Raw genomic sequence first — 18,771 nt, 5'->3', positions numbered from 1 at the left:
ACAAATGGGTTGGATACAACTCCTTTCTCCTTTCTGAGCACAAGTGGGGGGGGCTTAACGTGCAAACAGTTTTCACACCGTTGGCTGGCCTTTCGTTCCCTTGTCTCCAACCACTTCCTCTGCCCCCGCGAAAGCCATTAATGGGGGTGTTGTGGTAGTCAAAAATAACTTATAAATTTGTCCGGGATCTTCAGCCCACGCTTGATCACATCACCAGCTTCCTTGCACTGCAACACGCTGTTACACAGATGCAACAACTTTTAGAGTAATAATTTTTTTTATTATTATTTTCATTTTCAGTAGAGGCTGGCATCATCAATTGACTGACTGCTTACAGCAGTACACTGGCTAGGATTATCTACTGAGGGATCTGCGGTACCTCATCACCCGGTAAACCTAAACAGTGTTTAAACCACGGCACTGGATCATTATATTGTTACTGAGCTCATTTACTACAAATAAATATTCAAATAAATAAACAGGCCACTTCGTGTAAACCTGGCAGTGTTTTTATGACGCAGCACTGCTTCTAAATATGTTCTCAAATAAAGGAAAAAAAAAAAAAAGTTTGGTTCAGAGAAATGATCGCAGATCGGAAGTGGGCGGAACGGGGAAAATGTGCGTGTGCGTCGTCTGTGGGAGGCTCGCCGGTCTGTCGCTCGTCTGTAGCGCTCAGGTGCGCTTCATCCTCACTCAGAGGTGAAAACTTTCCGAAACCGCTACCATGGATTATAAGATATCAGCAGGCAGTCATTTGTGAAAATACAGTGAAATATGTTGAAGCATCGCGGCAGCGTCGGAGGAAAGCCCGATTAAAGCCGTTAAAGTCCTCTGTGACGGTAAGAGACCGAAAACTCTCAGACAGTTCTTAACTCGGTGAAATGGGAACTTAAACTTTGGATGTTTGATCATTTGTGCTGTTTTTGTGGCTATAATGTGGCATACATTGCGTCATCTGTTGGTTAGATATGATATAGTACCAAAGTTTTTTTTATACGTATATTTAAACTTTTATTTTAATAAGACCTATAAAATTTCTCAAAATAGACCAAAATAGGTTGCCTTCTGTTACTGTTTTCAAATTGAAACTTTTACTCTGAAACATAACCTGTAAGATCGTTTTGTTCATTGTAATTTGTCCTGCTGCTCAATAATCAGAGAAGCACAGATAACTGCAGTGTGCAGACACAAAGTGGAGTCATGTTTTAACAACAGCCCTGAAACTGAAACTCTTTGTGCCTCATTCGTACAAATTCATGTGTCGCTTGTCTGATGCCCTAGTTGTGAAGTCCTTCCACTCCACCAGGTTGACTGGTGGAGTGGAAGGACTGAAGGATCTAGACCCAGGCAAATGTGTTGCATTACTTCCTGGGGGATCTGAAATGTTAGTCATCAAATGTTTCCATAAAGCCACAGCAAACTCACAAACCGGAAAGACTTTTGCAAAAATATGCAGCACACTCTGCTCTCTTGGCCACAGTACCGAGAGGTAAGAAAAACCCCCCAGTTTGAGACATGAAATAAAACCACAGTGAATCTGCTGTATAGTTTCTGTTTATGGGTCAGACTGGAGCATCTTACTCTCTAGCCTGCTTACATAACCGCTGTTTGCTAGACTGCAGGTTGAACATGTGCAAACACTTTTTCTTGTTTTGCCTTATCTTCAGGCAGACTCAAGAAAAAAGTAGAAGAGAAAAAAAAGCAAACAAACACTACGGCTTATCTATTCTCTAAATGACTCATCAGCACTTTCCACAGCTGATGTAAGGCACAGTAAACAAACTGGGGAAACTGTACCAACAATAGTGACTGCTTTTACCCCTATAGTCCCGCATCCACGTATATAGACAATGCAGGTACTGTGCGAGCTGTGACGTGCGACGTGACGTGTCACTCAGATGTCATCGTGGTCAAAGGCCCCAGGTGTTGTCCTCAGGTAGCACCAACCAGGGGAGTATTTGCTTTCAGACAAGGACAGCCACCAATGCTCAGCCCTGGGTCTGAGTATCTCGCTTTCACAAAGATGCTTTTGATATCATAAGCTCAGGACGCTGATGCAAATCGAAACGGCACCGAGATCAGATTTAACCTGGAGGGCGGTGAAAAGAGAGGATAGACAGAAAGTGGCACGACCTGCTGACTGAAGAGGAGGGGGAATTTCAGACGGTGCCCAAAGTAAAAAAAACTGCAAGACAGATTTTCATGCACAAAAAAGTGACTGACTGTAATGATGCAAAGCCAATGGAATTGATAATGAACCATCATTACCGCGGTGGTGATGGATTTTCATCTTCATGCCGATGATGGGAGCGGATTCGAGTTTATTAGCAGGAAAGAATCCTGGCTCTTCCACGCGATCCTGCCTTCCTTTCTTCCACTAATTAGATTGATGGGTCTGTTGCCTCGCGTGCTGGAAAACTCCATTCAGAGCGAATAAAACCCGTGTCACATAATCGCGGGTAAAAAGATGAACCACGGGGAGAATAGTGCAAGGCACAAAAATAAATGCTTCGAGGCATTTTCATCTAGTCTGTACAGGCATAGTAACTCTTATCTATTTATCCACCCACACAACACAAGTACTTTTGCTCAGTACTTCAAGTCAGCAGAAATTTTTTCTCTAACGTTGAAAAAGTCTGACTGTGTGTTCTTTTGTTTCCCTCTTTGTATTTCTCACCTTATTCTTTAATCAAGGTTTCCACTGACTTTTATCTTTTACTACTCGCTCCTCTCTATCTGGCTCTAAAGCTGGACTCTTAGACTCTTCCCCCCCCCAGCCTTTCACACTATCTTTCCAACTTTTTCCTCAACTATCCCACGTAGCTCACATCCTCTCCTGCTCTCGCCTGTCCTTTACTTTCTTCTCTTGTCATGTCTGTATCCATGAGGAACCCACCGCAGCGCCGGCGCTCTCTTGGTCCCGTCTCACCCAAACGCATCTACAGAAACCTGTCCTTCAGACTCAGGGGGGGTGGAGAGTCATCTGTTGCCGCCGACTTGGATGCGCCTAAACGCCCCAGCAAGTCTGCAGATGCTGTAAGATATCCAGGTGTCATTCTGAAAGGGAGCTTTGGTCACGTTGACTGAAATGTCATCTGCCTTGGTTTCTGTTATGGTTAAAAACTATGAGATCTCTACTTGACATTACACGCTATCTCTGTGCCACTAACCTCCTGAGACCTGACAATACATTTTGTGGACACGTGTCTCTCAAGGGTATTCCAATAGGCGAGCAGCCTCATTGTTAGTTGTGTCACGTGCGAGGCTGTCACCATCACGACGGCTCCTCGTCAAAGTGACTCCTGCTGTAGTTTGACAGCCACATTTTATGGGAGCAAGAGATTAAAAAAAAATAAAATCAAAGCTAGTTTCAGAAAATAAATCAGTCCTCTGTAAGAAAACATTGTAAGCTTTAAAGCTGACCTATTCGGTTTACCTTATTTCCTGTCATATAGTCTGTTATTCATATATTAAATGGTAGATTCGCATACTAAACGTGGTTGTGGTCAGCATAAGCGTAAGCAATCCCTGTGAACCCAAAGCTATGCAAATACTCTTTTTAATTCAGTTCAATTCAGTTTTATGTACATAGCTCCAAATCGCAACAACAGTTGCTTTAAGGTGCTTTACATTGTGATGTAACAACAATACAGAAAATACCCCCAACAATCAAACGACTATGAGCAAACACTTGGCGACAGTGGAAAGGAAAAACTCCCTTTTAACAGGAGGAAACCTCTTTCAGAAATAGCTTCCGGTTGGGTATTTTAAAACACATTTCTCTTTCTGTTACTGGCTCTGTGTGGCGGCATAGAGAGAGGCACACAGCTTTAGCTGTGAGCACAAAAGCCCTACACGTCTGCTCTTCATCACTTCTATTTACGAACCGAGCGGCTGCACAAAGGCTAAATATATAGGAATGACTGATTACTTTGAACTGTGAGCTGTGCATGCGTTGTCATGTACGCAGTGCATGGGCAGTTATCTGAAGCTTGTGATTAGTTTATTTAGTGATAGGTCAATTGATTTTCTTGATTGGCTCACAGCCCTGACACACACTGGCAGTTGCTCATAGTTTGATCTCCCAGGTCCCTGTCAAATAAAGCTTGTTGAGTATGTGTCAAAAACACTGTGTGTTCAGTTAAGATTTTATAGTTTTAACATCTGCTTTAAAAAACCCCAACTCAAAACAAAAAAACCAGAATTCTTGAAGTTCAGCATTAAAATTTTCCAGTCTTCTTTTATTTTATTGAGAAATTCCCTAACGTCCACTACTCAGGGCATTACATTGCACTGGGGAAAAAATGCTTTCAGAAAAGGAAATCACTCTCAAGCACGCTGTGTTATATAGAGCTGCTCCTGCTGCTGCTTCATATAATAATAATAAGAGCAATTCACAAACTTTCCTGGTCTCAGGAGGCTGCTGTATAAAGCATCAGTCGAGGCACCTTTGGTTTATGATTTGATTTGTGTCCGATATCATTCTCCTTTTTAACGCTCCCTTCTCTTTACTGCGGGAAATAAATCTCTCTATCCTTCTTAACCCTCTTTCTCTTTCTCTATCTCATTCCTCCACCTGCCTACCCTCCCGTGGCCCTGCACCCTTTCTCCTGCTCCCCATTAGTACAAGACCCTGTGGGAGGCAGTGGAAAATGAGGATACACTGGCTGTACAAAGCCTTCTGTCCAGAGACCGCAGCAGCGGTGGAGGAGGCGGAGGCGTGTGGGAGAAAGGAGAGAAGAGAGAGAGGGACTGGGAGAGGGACCGGGAGAAAGGGGTGAACAGAGTGAGTGAACAGGGGCTGGTCCCCCTGGATGTGGCTGCCCTTACCCATAATTCCCCTCTGCTTCATGTACTGACAAAGGCAGGAGCCAGACACAACCCTGTTTGTAAGTCTTTTCATGTAAAATGTCAAAAGTAATGGTTTAAAATCAGATTCTGTACGGCTTGACTTTAATTCAGATTATGCCCTTTGTCTTGCTTCATGTGGTCGTCCTCCGCCTCTCAGTGTGCCGACCAGCGGAGTGGGCACTCAAGCTGGACGCTCTGGTGGCCCTGGCAGATAAACGGACAGAAGAGAGGAAGACGGAGTTAGCGATAAAGGCCGGGGCAGGCCCTCAGGCACAGGCTGATCTTCAGAGGCACATCCAGCTCTGGAGGCTGCGGCAGCAGCTGTACTATCGGATGAGAGAGAACTTCCAGAACACAGGTCAGCAGTCAGCTTGTGGTATTTCACTGTTGCGCTGCTTAGCCCTCAAACTCAGATCAGTTTTCTTTCTGTTTTCAGTGAAGTCTCGCTCATTTTTTCCCCTCTTTCTTTATTTCTGCTCTCATAATAAAACCTTTTCTGCAGCCAGCGCAGTACTTTCCTGGCAGTTTAACTCTACAAAGCCACCCGCCACTGCTGACAAGACTGCAGTGATCAAGTTTTCAGCTCAACATCTTGCTTAAGTTTTACTAAAACTCTCCCTCTAGCCTCTTTCATCTCATCCAACATTCAGCAGACTGCCGTGTCATCAGCCTTTCAAATCCTCTCCTTCCCTGCACTGCCTGTTTCAAATAAACCCTCGCAGCTGTAGATTTCAGTAGAAATTCACACGTGCAAAAACCTTCAAGACTTCGTCGAATCACGCGTTGACACATCAGGCAACTTACCATCCTCTGCACCACCTGCTCAAGCCTTTTCCTCTTGGCTCTCTGTTGGGCTAATTTTTTTTTTTTGTCTTATTTTTTTCAGATTTATATTGCAATGTTCCCTGCTGTACCAACTTTAACAGCTCTTTATAAACGTCTCTCCTTAGCTCTCGTTTCATTTCTCTTTCAAGCACAGCCAATTCTCTCTCTGACTGTTTTATTATCGCAGCGTTATTGTAAGGGCAGCGAGGCCCCGGCGCTTGTTTTCGTGTGCAGTGAAATTAAACTCACTCTTATTGTAAATCTCTCTGGGTAGGAGAGCCGGATGGCATCTTTAAATATAAAATATGGATGTGTTTTTGTCTGACGACTGTGACTTACTTATGGTAATGTTTTCACTCAAGATTACATCTTAGGCTGAAGAAACTGAAACACAGTTAGATTTACTCTCAAACTCTGGAAGCGTTTTAAGGTACAATTGTGATAATAAAAAGCTCCGAGATTGTCTTGAAACAACACAAGTTTGCAGGGAATACAATTTTTAACCCTGTAAAGCCTGAGCCATGAAATAATTGCCCCAAAATTCAAAGTTTTTGAAACTAGAGTGTTTATTCAAGCATCATTTTTCACCAAATCTGGTATTTTTGTGCAATTTATTTAGGTTTTTCAGGAGAAAGAATCCCACTGATGATGTAAATAAATTGCATATTAAATATGCACACAAATACGCAAACTTTGTAAGTGTATTTACTGCATACAGCAACCATTTGTAGATAGTACAAGCATCTAGTTTTTTTTTTCTAATCTATTTATTTTTCTGTTTTTAATACAGTTTACTTCCCTTTGTCTTGTTTGCCTTCATGCTGCTGTAACATGTGAATATCCCCAGTGTGGGATTAATAAAGTCTGTCTATGATACAGTTGGCCCTACAGGGTTAACATCAGTCTGGCACAGTCTGATTGCATATCATTTTTCAGTAGCCAGCTGCTAATGCAGTGCTTTAACCTTTCTTTAACTGTTGGCAAACCCAGTCAGATGGTTAAAAATTAAATGCTTGGTTGTGGCGCTAAAAAGTGTCATTGTGGGAATAAAAGCTGTGGAGAAATGGCTTCATGTTTAAGAGAAAAATACTTCACCATAGGCCGAGGTGAGACATCAGTCTGTGGTTGCCATGATCACATATTTAAGCAAGCCTTCGCTGAGCCAGTGTAAAAAAAACTATGTATTCTATGATACATATAATGTGTATTCTAAGATGGAGCACAAATATATTAGTGGTTATCAGTGATATCTGTTTGCTGTAATAAATTTTCCGGAGTTTATTTGTGTGTGTTTTTGTCATCAAGTTTACTACAGTGTAATATTCTGTGAAACTCAGCAGTGCAGTACTTTGGTTGTCTGCATTTGTTCTGTTATTTACTCGTGCTCATTTTAACACGATTTTTATCTTTTCAATGTTCCACGCAGAGCTCCCGGGCCCTCCCAGTCATGTGTCCATCCTGGTGACGAGCACATCATCTCTGTTTGTGACAATCAAAGAGCCAGAGGGGGACACGGTGGGGCTCATCACCCGCTACAGAGGTAGGGAGGGAACCAGACGAGAAGACTTTCATGGAGGATTGGTTGAATGGATGGGTGGATAAAAGGGTCAGTTAGATGTGGGGCAGAAAATGGATCGATTCATGATGGATAGATAAGGAAATTAATGGAGTATAGACTTTACTGGTGCAATTTAATCAAAGTCTTGAACGTAATTTAAGCTGGCTGACACAGTATCTAGTTTAGGCTGTTTTTGCTGCTCGGTTTTATAGACGTATAAATGTCATGCTTCGCGGCCAAGAATAGATTAAGCCCAGGTGCAGCAAGTCCCTAAACCTGTAAACACTCACGTCCTTAAGTTATCCCTCACGAGGGGTTTCGAGCAAAGCCAGAGAATAATCTGTCAGTGGGATTGTTTTGCATTCACAGTCGAATGGAGCACCTCGGCCAGCTTCAAACGCATCCTCGGCACGGCCCAAGTTACAGAGACCAAGAACCCCTCCTACGTTATCAAGGGGCTGACGCCAGTAAGTCACCCACAGTCACACGTATTCACAACCACAGATAACAGCTGCAAATGCACAGATGCTGCAGATACACACAGAAACTGACACCTGTAATTTCTCAGAGGCACATAATCAAGCAGACGGGTATAAAACACGTGCTGCAGCTCTGCACCCACACACACATTGTGTTTATTGCTCCTCCATCACTATCTTCTGCACTGAACCACCTCTCATAAGAGTACACTTATCAGCAGGCTCACTTTAACCAGATGAATTAATAATGAGAGCGCCGTATGGCTTCTTGGTTAATGCTCGGTGATAATTTGGCAGGTCTGCTGTTTCTCCAAACACAGGGAGTGCATTACTTCGTGAGAGTGAGCGCCTACAACGTGAAAGGATGGGGCCCGCCTCAGTGCTCCACTCCAGCCAGCGCTGCCCCCTCCAGTGAGTGTGCAGAACTACACAACTTTGATGAATGTGGATTTTGAAGCTTCGAAAGAGCTCCATTCTTTCCCTCTTTGTCCCAGTGTAATAGAATTACTTAGCTGACATTAAGCTCGATGTGAAAGAAGTCCAATCCTCTCGCGGCTCGTAGATTAATGAGTTATTAAAACGTGGAGACTTAAAGACGGCAACACGAGTCAATGGGCCTTGCAGCCGTGCCGCTTTGACTTCGAATTCTTGGCTCGTAATCTTTCTTGCACGCCACCCACCCTTAACCCCATCGCTGGGCTTACTTGCTGTTACTTTCTACTTCTAACAAAAGCCAGTGCTGCCAAGCAAGGATTTGTAATGGGGAATAAAGGCTGAAATATTGATGTCAAAGCAAACACTGGTCAGTAAACAATCACAGCCAGAGTGTAATAGATTGCCCAATTTATCGTAAAGGAGATTTGTTGTGCTTTTCCTTATTTTCTGTCACATATGCTGTTACGGTAGACAGTATATCATATCAATCATGACAAAAGCCTCAAATAATGAGGTCAGTGTGTGTTAAGAAATCCCAGTGAACCAAAAGCTCAGGCTTCAGGCAGTTTCTTCCTATACGTTACTATATAATGTCAACATGCACACACACAGGTGGGTGCAGAATCCCCATCCGCCTGCTGTTAAAACCTTGAGATTGAGGGGCTTCACTAAGACCCAGTATAAGATCAGTAGGAAATATTCTGTGAAGCTTGAGATGGAAGTGAGAAAAAATTAAATAAATAAAGATTCACTTTAAAAACACACACACACACAAAAGATCCCCAGCTTAAATGGATACATGATTAGAGCGAGTCACAATGAATCAACTTCAATTTCAACTTTCACAGCATACAGACGGTCTCTCATGGAGACGCCGTCGCTTCCTAATCACCAAAAGATTAAAAAAAAAAAAAAAAAGCGGCACTCAGGAGTCGCTTGCAAATTATTTCTTGCTGTCTTAGCTGATTTTCCTTAATTGCATAGAAGTGAAAGCCACAATCTGCTTCTCTCTGCCTTTCCTGTGCAGGTTGGAGAGAGTGCGATGGTGTAAAGTCAGAGTTCAGAAATCATGAGGCCCTCGTGAGGAAGCTGCTGGAAGATGCCAAGGAGTCGCATCTTAGAGGATATTGCATAGGTAACGTGAGATCTCTGGTGATTTTATGCTTTGGTGCATTGGGTCCAAGTGCACATGTTGTTGTCGTTGTGTGTGTAATTATATTTGCGCAAAATGTTGCTTTTATTGAAATTCTTACGTGTTGTATTTTCAGCTTTGCCTTAAGAATCTCGTTTTGTATTCAGATGTTCATGTTGTTTTAAAAATAATTTGAAACTAATCTTTAAATTATAGTAAAAGTGAATGCAAAGTTGTTCTTAAAGTTCTTTGTTTGCACAGTCTGCTTTTTCATTTAACCTACTAAGACCCGAACTCTTTCATGGCATGCATTTTTAATTTCTCTTTGCTTTTTGGGAACAGTGGCAGTATAATGTCCTCGTAAGTGGATATCAGGCACTTGTAGAGCAAAATTTACTATTTTGGTCTAGACAACCCAAAATGTGTCCACATATGTGGATGCCAGGTCCTAGGAGGTTAAGGCTGTAAATGAATGGAAAGAGCTCCCTACTAGCCTGACAGCATAGACATTTCATATTTTCTCCCAGAACTCAAAAAAATTGATTTCAAGAAGTCAGTTTTGTCAGATACAACATCTTTACCTTCATATACCCCTGAATTTTGTACTATGTTTATATACTGATGGGGTAATTTGTATTCATCCATGTAGGAGCTTTGTGATGTGTTTAAGGAGCTGTCAGTGCATCCAAGGGGTTGTTGGCTTATTGTTTCTACCTGTTCAGTGACTTTCTTACATTTTGTCCCATGCCAGTATTTAATATCTAAAGAAAATGCATTCAATTATGAATGCATGTAGTTCTTCAAATGGTGTCCCATTATGACAGACCTGATCTGTGGTAGTTTACGTGTTCAAAGTAGCTGTTTTTTCTGTTCAAGATGTGTGCAAACAGTCAGAAAATCAGATTATTTGTTGTTTTTTCACAAGCCTTTAATGTGCACACTTGACAACATTTTATTTCTACTTCTCACCATTTATATATCAGCAGCATGCGCTATAGATGTCAGCCCCTTTAAATACAGAGAGAAAAGTCTTTTCCTGCCTTCACCCAGTCAGGTGTCGTGCGTGCACAGTGAATGTATTTTGGGAGATAAAATGAATTTCATCCAGTCTGATCCTTCTCGCCTCCTCTCCACAGAGAGCTCGAAGCCCCAGAGTCCCAGCAAGCGTCTGTCAGTGTCTCGAGGCATCAAACAACTGTTCCAGTCCGCCACCAAGTTTGTTCGTTTCCTACAGAGGTAGCGCTCAGTCTCTCTTACCTATCCCACTGTGCCCTGAGGGTATCACAAGTAATGGATTAAATGCAATCCCATTAGAGCAGCATAGGCTGCAAAGTTGAAAAGCCTTATCTCTTACTGTTATTGCAGAGAACAGTAGTCACATTAGAGCCACTGTAGCTGTTAGTAAAGAGGTCTTTTGAACAGAACGATGGCTGTAATCACTGGACTGTGGCAAGTGGCAGGTGACTGATAAATCCTTCATCCTCCCACAAGCGATCCGTCGACCACACTCACCAGAAGCTAGCAAAGAACAAAAGATGGTGCTGCATGATTATGTTCATGAATATGAACCACAGTGAAGGTTAAAAAAAAGAAAACTTTGGTAGTGAACAGAGAGAAGTTCACTGTGTTTGGACCCCTGAGTAATTAAAAAAAGAGACCATGTTTCCTACTGGACTGTCATGTTGGTCTGTGAAACCCGCCTCTGTGCTTTTGCTTTACTTCAGGGATTATAAGCTGCTTTGACAGTTATAAGTGTTTGAAAATCCACTGGGTGATTCAAAAAATAAATTGCTGTCAAGCCACAAAATTGATCTTTTTCAGCTATAAACTTTCCCCCCGGAGGCAGTGCTTTTTATTGTTTCTTGTAATTTTGCGGTCCACAGTGACTTGTGAAATTGAAAGCAGCGTGTGCACTTTTTCTGACGTTATCTGCGTTTTCTCAAATTGATCCGGTCAGGGGGGTGTACTTGGCGACTGTGTTCTACCACAAGGATAACATCCTGGTCACAGCCGAAGATCAGATCCCACTGGTGGAGATCCAGTGCTGCTCCACCTCCATCACCCAAGACTTCCTTTGGTTTGCCAAGGTGAACTGTTACGTATATGTGTGTACTGACAATTACAAGCTTGTTGACTGTGCAACTAATTGAATTAACACAATTCATAAATATTAAATATATTTACAGAAAATGAATCTCAGTGTGATTTTCTGCTTAAATTGGGTGTTCTGTTTTTCTTGTAGCTGTCCTGTGCATGGCAGCAAGTGCCCTGGCTACAGCAAGGGCTTTCCTCCGCTCACTCATCTCCCTCCTCCCTCCTTCAGAACAGACACAACATTTTAAGAGCTGTTTCCCAGCTGCAGGTAGGAAGTTAAGCAGCTTATTGTTAAGATAAGAAGCATCAAAATGGGTTAATTGCTATTTTAATTACTTCTTTACATCTCTTCCTCCTCTTCCTTTCCTTATTTTTGCCATGCTTTCCTCAGTCGGGCTACACAACTGCGCCCACAGAACCCCTGTTTGGCTGAATTAATCTCCACTACACTTATCATTTTTAATCCTTGGTTTCTCTTGTCCACCTCTCTGATGTCAGTCTTCTCTGGGAACAGTGGACCTGGGCCAGATCTACTATGAACCCCTGAAGGATCGGCAGGGCAACATACTACTAGTCACTCTGAAGGAATTTTCAAACACTCCCAGGTAAGAAAAGGTCAAAGAAAAAGAGCAGAGAGCACCAAAAGGGCTTTAAACTGCAAACCCAATTCGGAAAAGTTAGAACTCTGGAAAATTTAAATAAGGGCAGAATGCAAGAATATGAAAATCCCATAAATCCATACTGAATACGTGAGAAAACACAGGAACCATATCTAATGTTTAAAGTGAGACATTTCGACAGGGATGGGAAAATAAAAAGAAACAGTTGGAGGAACATTTTGCAATTATTAGGTTAAATAGTAACAGTAACACGACTGGGTATAAAAAGAGCGTCTTAGAGAGGCAGAGTTTCTCAGGAGTAAAGATGGGAAAGTAGTCAGCATTCTGTAAAAAACTGCATCTGGCAATTATGAATTAAAAAATCTGACTAATGTTCTGAAATTAAAATGCAGAGACTTTGAATATCTCATATTATGTTCTGTATATTATCAGAGAATATGGAGAAATCTCTGTGTGTAAGGGCCAAGACTGAAAATCTGTGCTGGATGCTTCGGGCAACACTGCATGAGAAACAGATGTGATTCGTCATGGAAATCACTGCATAAGCTCAGTAACACTTCCATAAATCACTGTCTGTGAACGCACTTGGCGTCCACACAATTCAGGTTAAAGCTCTATCATGCAAAAAGAAGCCATATTTGAAAATGATTCTGAAACGCCTCTGTCTACTCTGGCACAAAGCTCATTTAAAATAGACTGAGACAACGCAAAAAAACTGTTCTGCAGTCAGATGAGGGGAAATGTAAAAATCTTTTTTGGAGAACATGGACACAACCTCCTCTGGACTAAAGAGCAGAGGCACCATCAGCACACTGGTATTAGTTTGCATCAGTGCTGATGGAATTGCCAGTTTGCACCATATATAAAGGTTTTAGAGGAATGTGCAGTGTGCTGTGGTCCAGATTATGTCTTTTTCAGGTAAAGGTTAAACCACATACTGCATTTATTATAACAGCATGGCTTCATAGTCGAAGTGCCTAACTATCCTGTCTGCTGTCCAGGCTTTTCACCTGCTGAAAACATCTGGCACGTCATGAAATCATAGTTTCAGAATTTACCAGGAAAAAAAAACTTCTATCACACAAATAAAAATTACCTTTGCTTGCAGTCGGTGGTAGCCTAATTAGGTGTCAAGCTGGGCGTGTTTGGAAGTCATGCTGTACAATATCTTTGGGTTATACAGCCTGTCAGCTGGTTGTTGGTGGGGTACTGGCTTTGCTATTCTTGATGAATCGACCTTTTCTTTGGTGGTTCCATGTGGTTGCATTTCATTTTTCCCTGGCTTGTCTGCTCTAGCCCCCCCGACCCCCCGCTCCACTGGATTCCTCTTGCACGGCTGGAAAAGAACCGCAGCAGAACGCCTCTGCTGCCTGAGCCCACCGCCATGGACATGCTCTATGAGCAGCTCAAGGTGAGAAAGAGGAAAACAGTTGCACCCAGCAGCGGCTTTCAACAATAGTGCATTGGGCGCTGAGTTTTACTGAGCCACTAGTTTACCTCCTGTGCTGCTAACCCTGAAAAAGCACTGAAATTAATTTGGGATGCCCAAACTGAATTAGCTAACAACACATAATGAGGCAGGGGGAAATAAAAGTCTCATAAGCTTTACATCCTATTAACAGATCTTAACATTTCTCTCTCTCTCTTTTGCACCGTATCTCTTTGTCTCTGCTCTCCAGGAGAAGCTGTCCTTTCACAGGCACAGCCTCCAGTGGGCCCAGCCGGGTCTGTATGTGGGCATCCTGAAACTGTGTAGCTCGGTGGAACAGATCAGGGTGCTGGTGCCTCTGAGGTTGCCCAGTTTGCTCTGCCACACACGGGTTCGGCACAACGCGCACGTGACCAGGTAACGCAACTTGACCAGGTGATACTCTGTGTCGCTCCCTTGATAGACTATGTTGATGTTCGTCAGGTTATTGCAGTAGCTCACTATTTTTACAACTTTATCTGGAAAACAACAGTTGAAAAAGATATACTATTTTAAATGATCTGCACAAACAAGTGCAGTGTCTATACACATGCTAGGGCTTCAACAGGCAGTGATACTGGATTGTTTTTAGACCTCTCTCCTTACTTATTATGCTCGTTTCGTTGACTGTGTTTTTACTGTGTGGCAGAGAGGAGTGGACGTGGCTTCAGAGTCATGTTTACACTGCAGCCAATGGCGGCGTTCAGAGTCTGTTGGACGCTGAGGACGAGAGCACGATGGAGAGCAGCAGTATGGAGGAATTCGTCAGGTCTCTGAGAGCAGCAGTCACACATCTCCTGACGAAGCTCAACATCCCCCTCTACAGGGTAAACACTAGTTTCCAGCTGCCTCAGATTCACCTGAAACACCTGAAATTCTCTGTCAAACTATTATGAAGAGAAATAATCTTTTAAACTGATTTTCTTTGTCCGTTTTATGCTCTTGATCCAGCGGAAAGATTTTCTGTTTCTCATCTGTATTTGAATAATTGTGTTTCTGACAGGCGTATCAGTATGGCGTGTACACCCGGGAGTTGCTTCAGTTTGGGGATAACCTGTCAATGCTGCTGCTGCTGCCTCCCAGTGAGGACTTCAGCTCCAGTTACTGGCCTCTGGTGGGGACCAAGGAGCCCGGCCTCACCATGCCTCTGCAGATCTTTGAGCTGGGTAAGTGGAAAACTGTATATCCAGTGGATCTATTTAACAATGGTAGCGCAGAATTTTTCAGTGATGAAAAAAGGGACCCAGAAATGGCAAGCTAGACAGACACATACCGTCTAAATGAGACTACAGCTTTAAATGTTAAATAAATCCCTGCAAAGATATGCAGAAAGCACACTGAGGCACAATGTCTAATGCAGTTCACTGTTCTCCTCTCATTAAAGGTAGAGTAGAGTGCACTGATAAATTCTGTGGCTTTTTCCTCCTGACTTTGATGAAGTCATTTGTCTTTCCTCTCCTCTCTGGCTTGTCACCCAGTTCACTTCTGGACATATGAACGGGACTTCCTCTCGCAGTACTGTCAGGCCTGGGTAAGGCTGGAGCTGGACACTCACCTTGCCCAGCAGGCTCTACGGGAAGCGCTGGAGACCAAAGAGGTGCAGGAAGCCCGGGAGCGGCTGAACCACATCAGTGAGCTTTCACAGGTGAGATCCTGGGCAACAAAAGCAGAGTGCAGTACTTAACAGGAAAACTTGTGACATGTGGTTTATATTTGCTTCCACTGTTGCCAAATCCACATTTCAGTTGACTTAATTATATTAATAAAAGTTTATTAATAAAGATTTCATAATGAAACGCATTACTGTCTCTACTGCCTGTTTTTTATGTTTCATTAGCGTCTGGATGTGGTCTGGAGGGATGCGCGCTGGATTATGGACTGTCTACAGTGTGTTCGGTCCAAGCAGTGGGTGGGGGCGGTGCCTTTAGGCCTGGTGATGGGAGGAGACCCACCACCATGTCCTGATGGTGAGGAAGAGGAGAGTTTGACTGCCCGATTGTCATGGCCCCATCGATTAGCACAGAGAGCCATTACAGGTACTGCAGTCATGCTAGTGTACACATGTAGCATTGAATACACGAAAACATTATTTAACATGAACTTAATTACTTATCTACATAATTTTAAAATCTGTTGGCTTGCCCCTATAATGGCCTTTAAAGTTGCATGTTAAATGTAAAAGTTGTGACAAATGACTGGATGGATCAACTGCCACAAAGACCTGCTGTGGAAGAGAGCCAGAGATTGATGATAACTAATGATTGAATGTAGAGAGGTGTATAAACACAGAGTGAGTGAAAAAAATTGGGGTGAAGAAGAAAAATTCCGAGCATCATGGGAAGCCCCAGTCACCTGATCCAGATCATTTTATTTATAAGATTAATTATATATTTAAATCTCATTTGATCAATCTGAAATCAAGCAGCAGCAGAAAGCAGTTGGGGATATTTATACTTGGCAAAACAGAAAATATGTCTTCTAGTCAAACTATTTGAGGGAAAATTGAACGAATATTTGGAAAACAGCATTAACACAGGAAACTGTTACCATTGCTCTGTCATAATAACTGCTGTTACAAGAATTAAGTGTAATTTTTACAACAAATGATGCTTTAAAACCAAGATAAATACTTTTCCTTTCTCGACCTTTTTTTATTTATTTTTATGCTTCCTTTTCAGAGAATTCGGGCAGCGCGACTCCGCCAAACATCGTCACCGCTGAGGTCTCAGCTCCAGCTGTCCCTGAAGAGGCTGCGCTGGTGTTGATGGAGGGTGTCGTGAAGGGAGGGTACCCTGTAGACATCACCACTCAGTTGCCTGCAGACTTGGCAAGTTCTGGCCAGTCAGATTTGGGATCTGCAAGTGCTTTAATGGACTCTGGATTGAAGCCTGCTGCTGCTGCAGAGCTGGAAGTGGAGTATCCAACTTTGGACACACAGGAGTCCTACAGCAGAGAACAGGACTTCCCTTCCAGCATCACTGAAGTAATCCGGCCGATGGAGATGGCAGAGTTGGTGGACATCTTGCCAACGCTGAGTCTCATTGAGGAGGAGAACCCCTCGTGTCCATCCACGCCGTCAGTAATGGACATGCTAGAGAGCTTCGGACTGGAGATTGGTGAAAGAAACTCCATCTTTGAGTTTGGGAATTCAGACGCAGTGGATGGAAGCAGCTGCCCGTTGTCACAAGAACAATACATGCCAGCCTCTTACGGCACGGTGAATGCCGAAGATGGCGACGCGCCTGTTTCCGCGGATGTTCCTCAAGACAAAGCAGAGACTCAGAAGCTTCCCAGTAAGGGGACGTGTCTTCCAGTAAGGAATCAAGTGGTGTGGGAGAGACCCTCTAACAGCCCATCCTGATATCAGCTCAAACACCTGCATCCTTCAGACTTTAGTGTTAATTTACATGCAGAAAATCCAAATTAGACATTCCTCTTGTTTCCTGACCTTAAATCAGTGTTTTAAATGACAGGCAGATACAAGCTCATATCGCACACTTGTCACACCCAAGATAATGGAAAATACGGGAAATGAAAAGGAGACTGTGTGGATTTTTTCCCTTTTTTTGCACATTTCTTTGGCTTTAGTTTATCTTTTCTAATATCGAGTCCATTTAACCTCGTTAGGTGGAAAAATTAAGCTATGTCGTTGCTGTTATGACTTGAAAACCCATTACTCACTACAGCACAAAAACATCCACGCTGCTGCTTGTCGGAGCTGTAAACAAACCCATTAAATTCTCACAATTCAGTCAAATGGAAGCATTTGCTTGGCAGATTACGAAAAGCTGTCATACTTGCATGTGTAACTGAATAATTACGGCTGCGTTTGGTTTGGTTCGAGGCGGTTTCTCTGGTTTATTTACCACAGAGAGGCAAACTGAACGAGAGCGCTGAAAGCATATTAGAATGTAAGAACACAATAGGGTATAATGGCCTTGCCTTTCAGCTCGGTGCCTTTCAATGAAAGTCAGTATAAGGCCATTTTAATGGGACACTTTTTCAAACTAAACATCACTGTGCATTGTCACAGTTAATACTATTATGGAAGTGCAATACGTTAGGAATAAAATACAAACGCTTGAGTCGGTTAGCCAGCCTTGAGAGGCTGAATCAGCGTGCGACCTCATAAACGAGCTGTACTAATGAATGTCCTATTCATGAAATGACATCTAAACATCCCAAACATCCAGATAACTGAATTTAGAGGCGGTTTGTATCTCCTACATGTCCTCACTTCTAGGAGAAAATCAATGCCTGCATGTCTGATTTCAAAAGCCCCTGCACTCTCTGACAGCTGCTAATGCACTCGTGCTTGTTTGACATGCTATCTCACTCTGTACTTGTTAAGGCTGGAAATCCATCATCGCTTAATGCAATTTCAAATCAATCGGAATGACTTCAAGCGCCCATTTGATGCTGGAAGATGGTGCACTTATATAGATTATTAATTAAACAAAGAGGAGCGCAGAGTTTGACTTGAGATAAGCAGCTTGGTATTTTAATCGCACCCCCATCCCTTTATGATTAAACGAAGGCGTCGAAACATCAGCTTTGAACCGTATTTGGTTTAACAATATAATCTAGTGGAGCGATCTGCTGAGAATGTCCCCCCACTGATGTGTCGAAATCATTCGTCTTAAAAGAGCAGATAAGCTCAATTGTATAATAAAGGACTACAGCAGCGTGATGTTCAAATTCTTATTAAGATAGAGCCGACTCTGACAAACTTTGAATAGTTACAGGTGGGATTAAAGCAGAAGTTTTTTCCCCCTGTGTAATATAAAAGGAAAGCATTTATGGTATTTAATATGTGTATCAGAGGAAACTTGGTCACCATACATCAGTTAGAGCACATCATTGATCTTGTGCTTTAAATGCTCAGTCTGTGTGTGAAGAGGTGAAAAGTGTTCAGATGACTGTGTCATATCGGGTCGACCTGACTATACAGAGGGAATAGAAAATCTGTCCACCTTGCTAACTTGATACATTTTTAGATGGAAGACTGAGAAGAGTGAACTGGTATTTGTTCTGAAAATGATGGCCCATAGATGGCTGTTTACTGACATCGAGTGGTCAAAATTATTAAAACTCTCTTCAATTTGTAGCTAAAATGCGAGTTTTGGCATTTGATTCATGCTTTTCTGATGTTTACAACTGGCTGGCACATAGATGCAATGCAATAATGAATAATAAGAGAAATATTAAATAAAGTAAAAACAGTCAAAGCTGTTTATCCTGTCACACTCCATTTTTCTTCATGCACAGTTTGTCAGATCTGCAGTTGTGTTTATCACAGCAGGGCTCAC

At 42.6% G+C, this 18,771-nt stretch overlaps 1 protein-coding gene across 2 annotated transcripts; it reads left to right on the top strand.

Moving 5' to 3' along the window:
• Window positions 1-566: 566 nt before the first annotated feature.
• Window positions 567-18,690, top strand: LOC100696439 (ankyrin repeat and fibronectin type-III domain-containing protein 1). 2 transcript variants are annotated; one of them, XM_013270149.3, is made up of 19 exons: window positions 702-839; window positions 2,695-3,036; window positions 4,625-4,889; window positions 5,009-5,209; window positions 7,103-7,216; window positions 7,604-7,701; window positions 8,034-8,124; window positions 9,176-9,283; window positions 10,417-10,516; window positions 11,238-11,367; window positions 11,523-11,642; window positions 11,873-11,979; window positions 13,291-13,405; window positions 13,674-13,840; window positions 14,112-14,289; window positions 14,466-14,628; window positions 14,941-15,107; window positions 15,300-15,498; window positions 16,141-18,690. In XM_013270149.3, exons 2-19 carry the CDS (start codon window positions 2,872-2,874, stop codon window positions 16,821-16,823), a joined length of 3,171 nt encoding a protein of 1,056 aa, XP_013125603.1. In that variant the 5' UTR covers window positions 702-839; window positions 2,695-2,871; the 3' UTR covers window positions 16,824-18,690. The 2 variants fall into 2 exon arrangements, with proteins under 2 accessions (XP_025762569.1, XP_013125603.1); XM_025906784.1 differs by lacking the exon at window positions 2,695-3,036 and having other exon boundaries at window positions 567-839.
• Window positions 18,691-18,771: the final 81 nt, after the last annotated feature.

This window comes from Oreochromis niloticus, linkage group LG4, assembly GCF_001858045.2.
Source record: "Oreochromis niloticus isolate F11D_XX linkage group LG4, O_niloticus_UMD_NMBU, whole genome shotgun sequence".
NCBI lineage: Eukaryota > Metazoa > Chordata > Actinopteri > Cichliformes > Cichlidae > Oreochromis > Oreochromis niloticus.
Note: the sequence above shows the minus strand (reverse complement) of the source record. Positions and strands in the feature narration are given on the sequence as shown.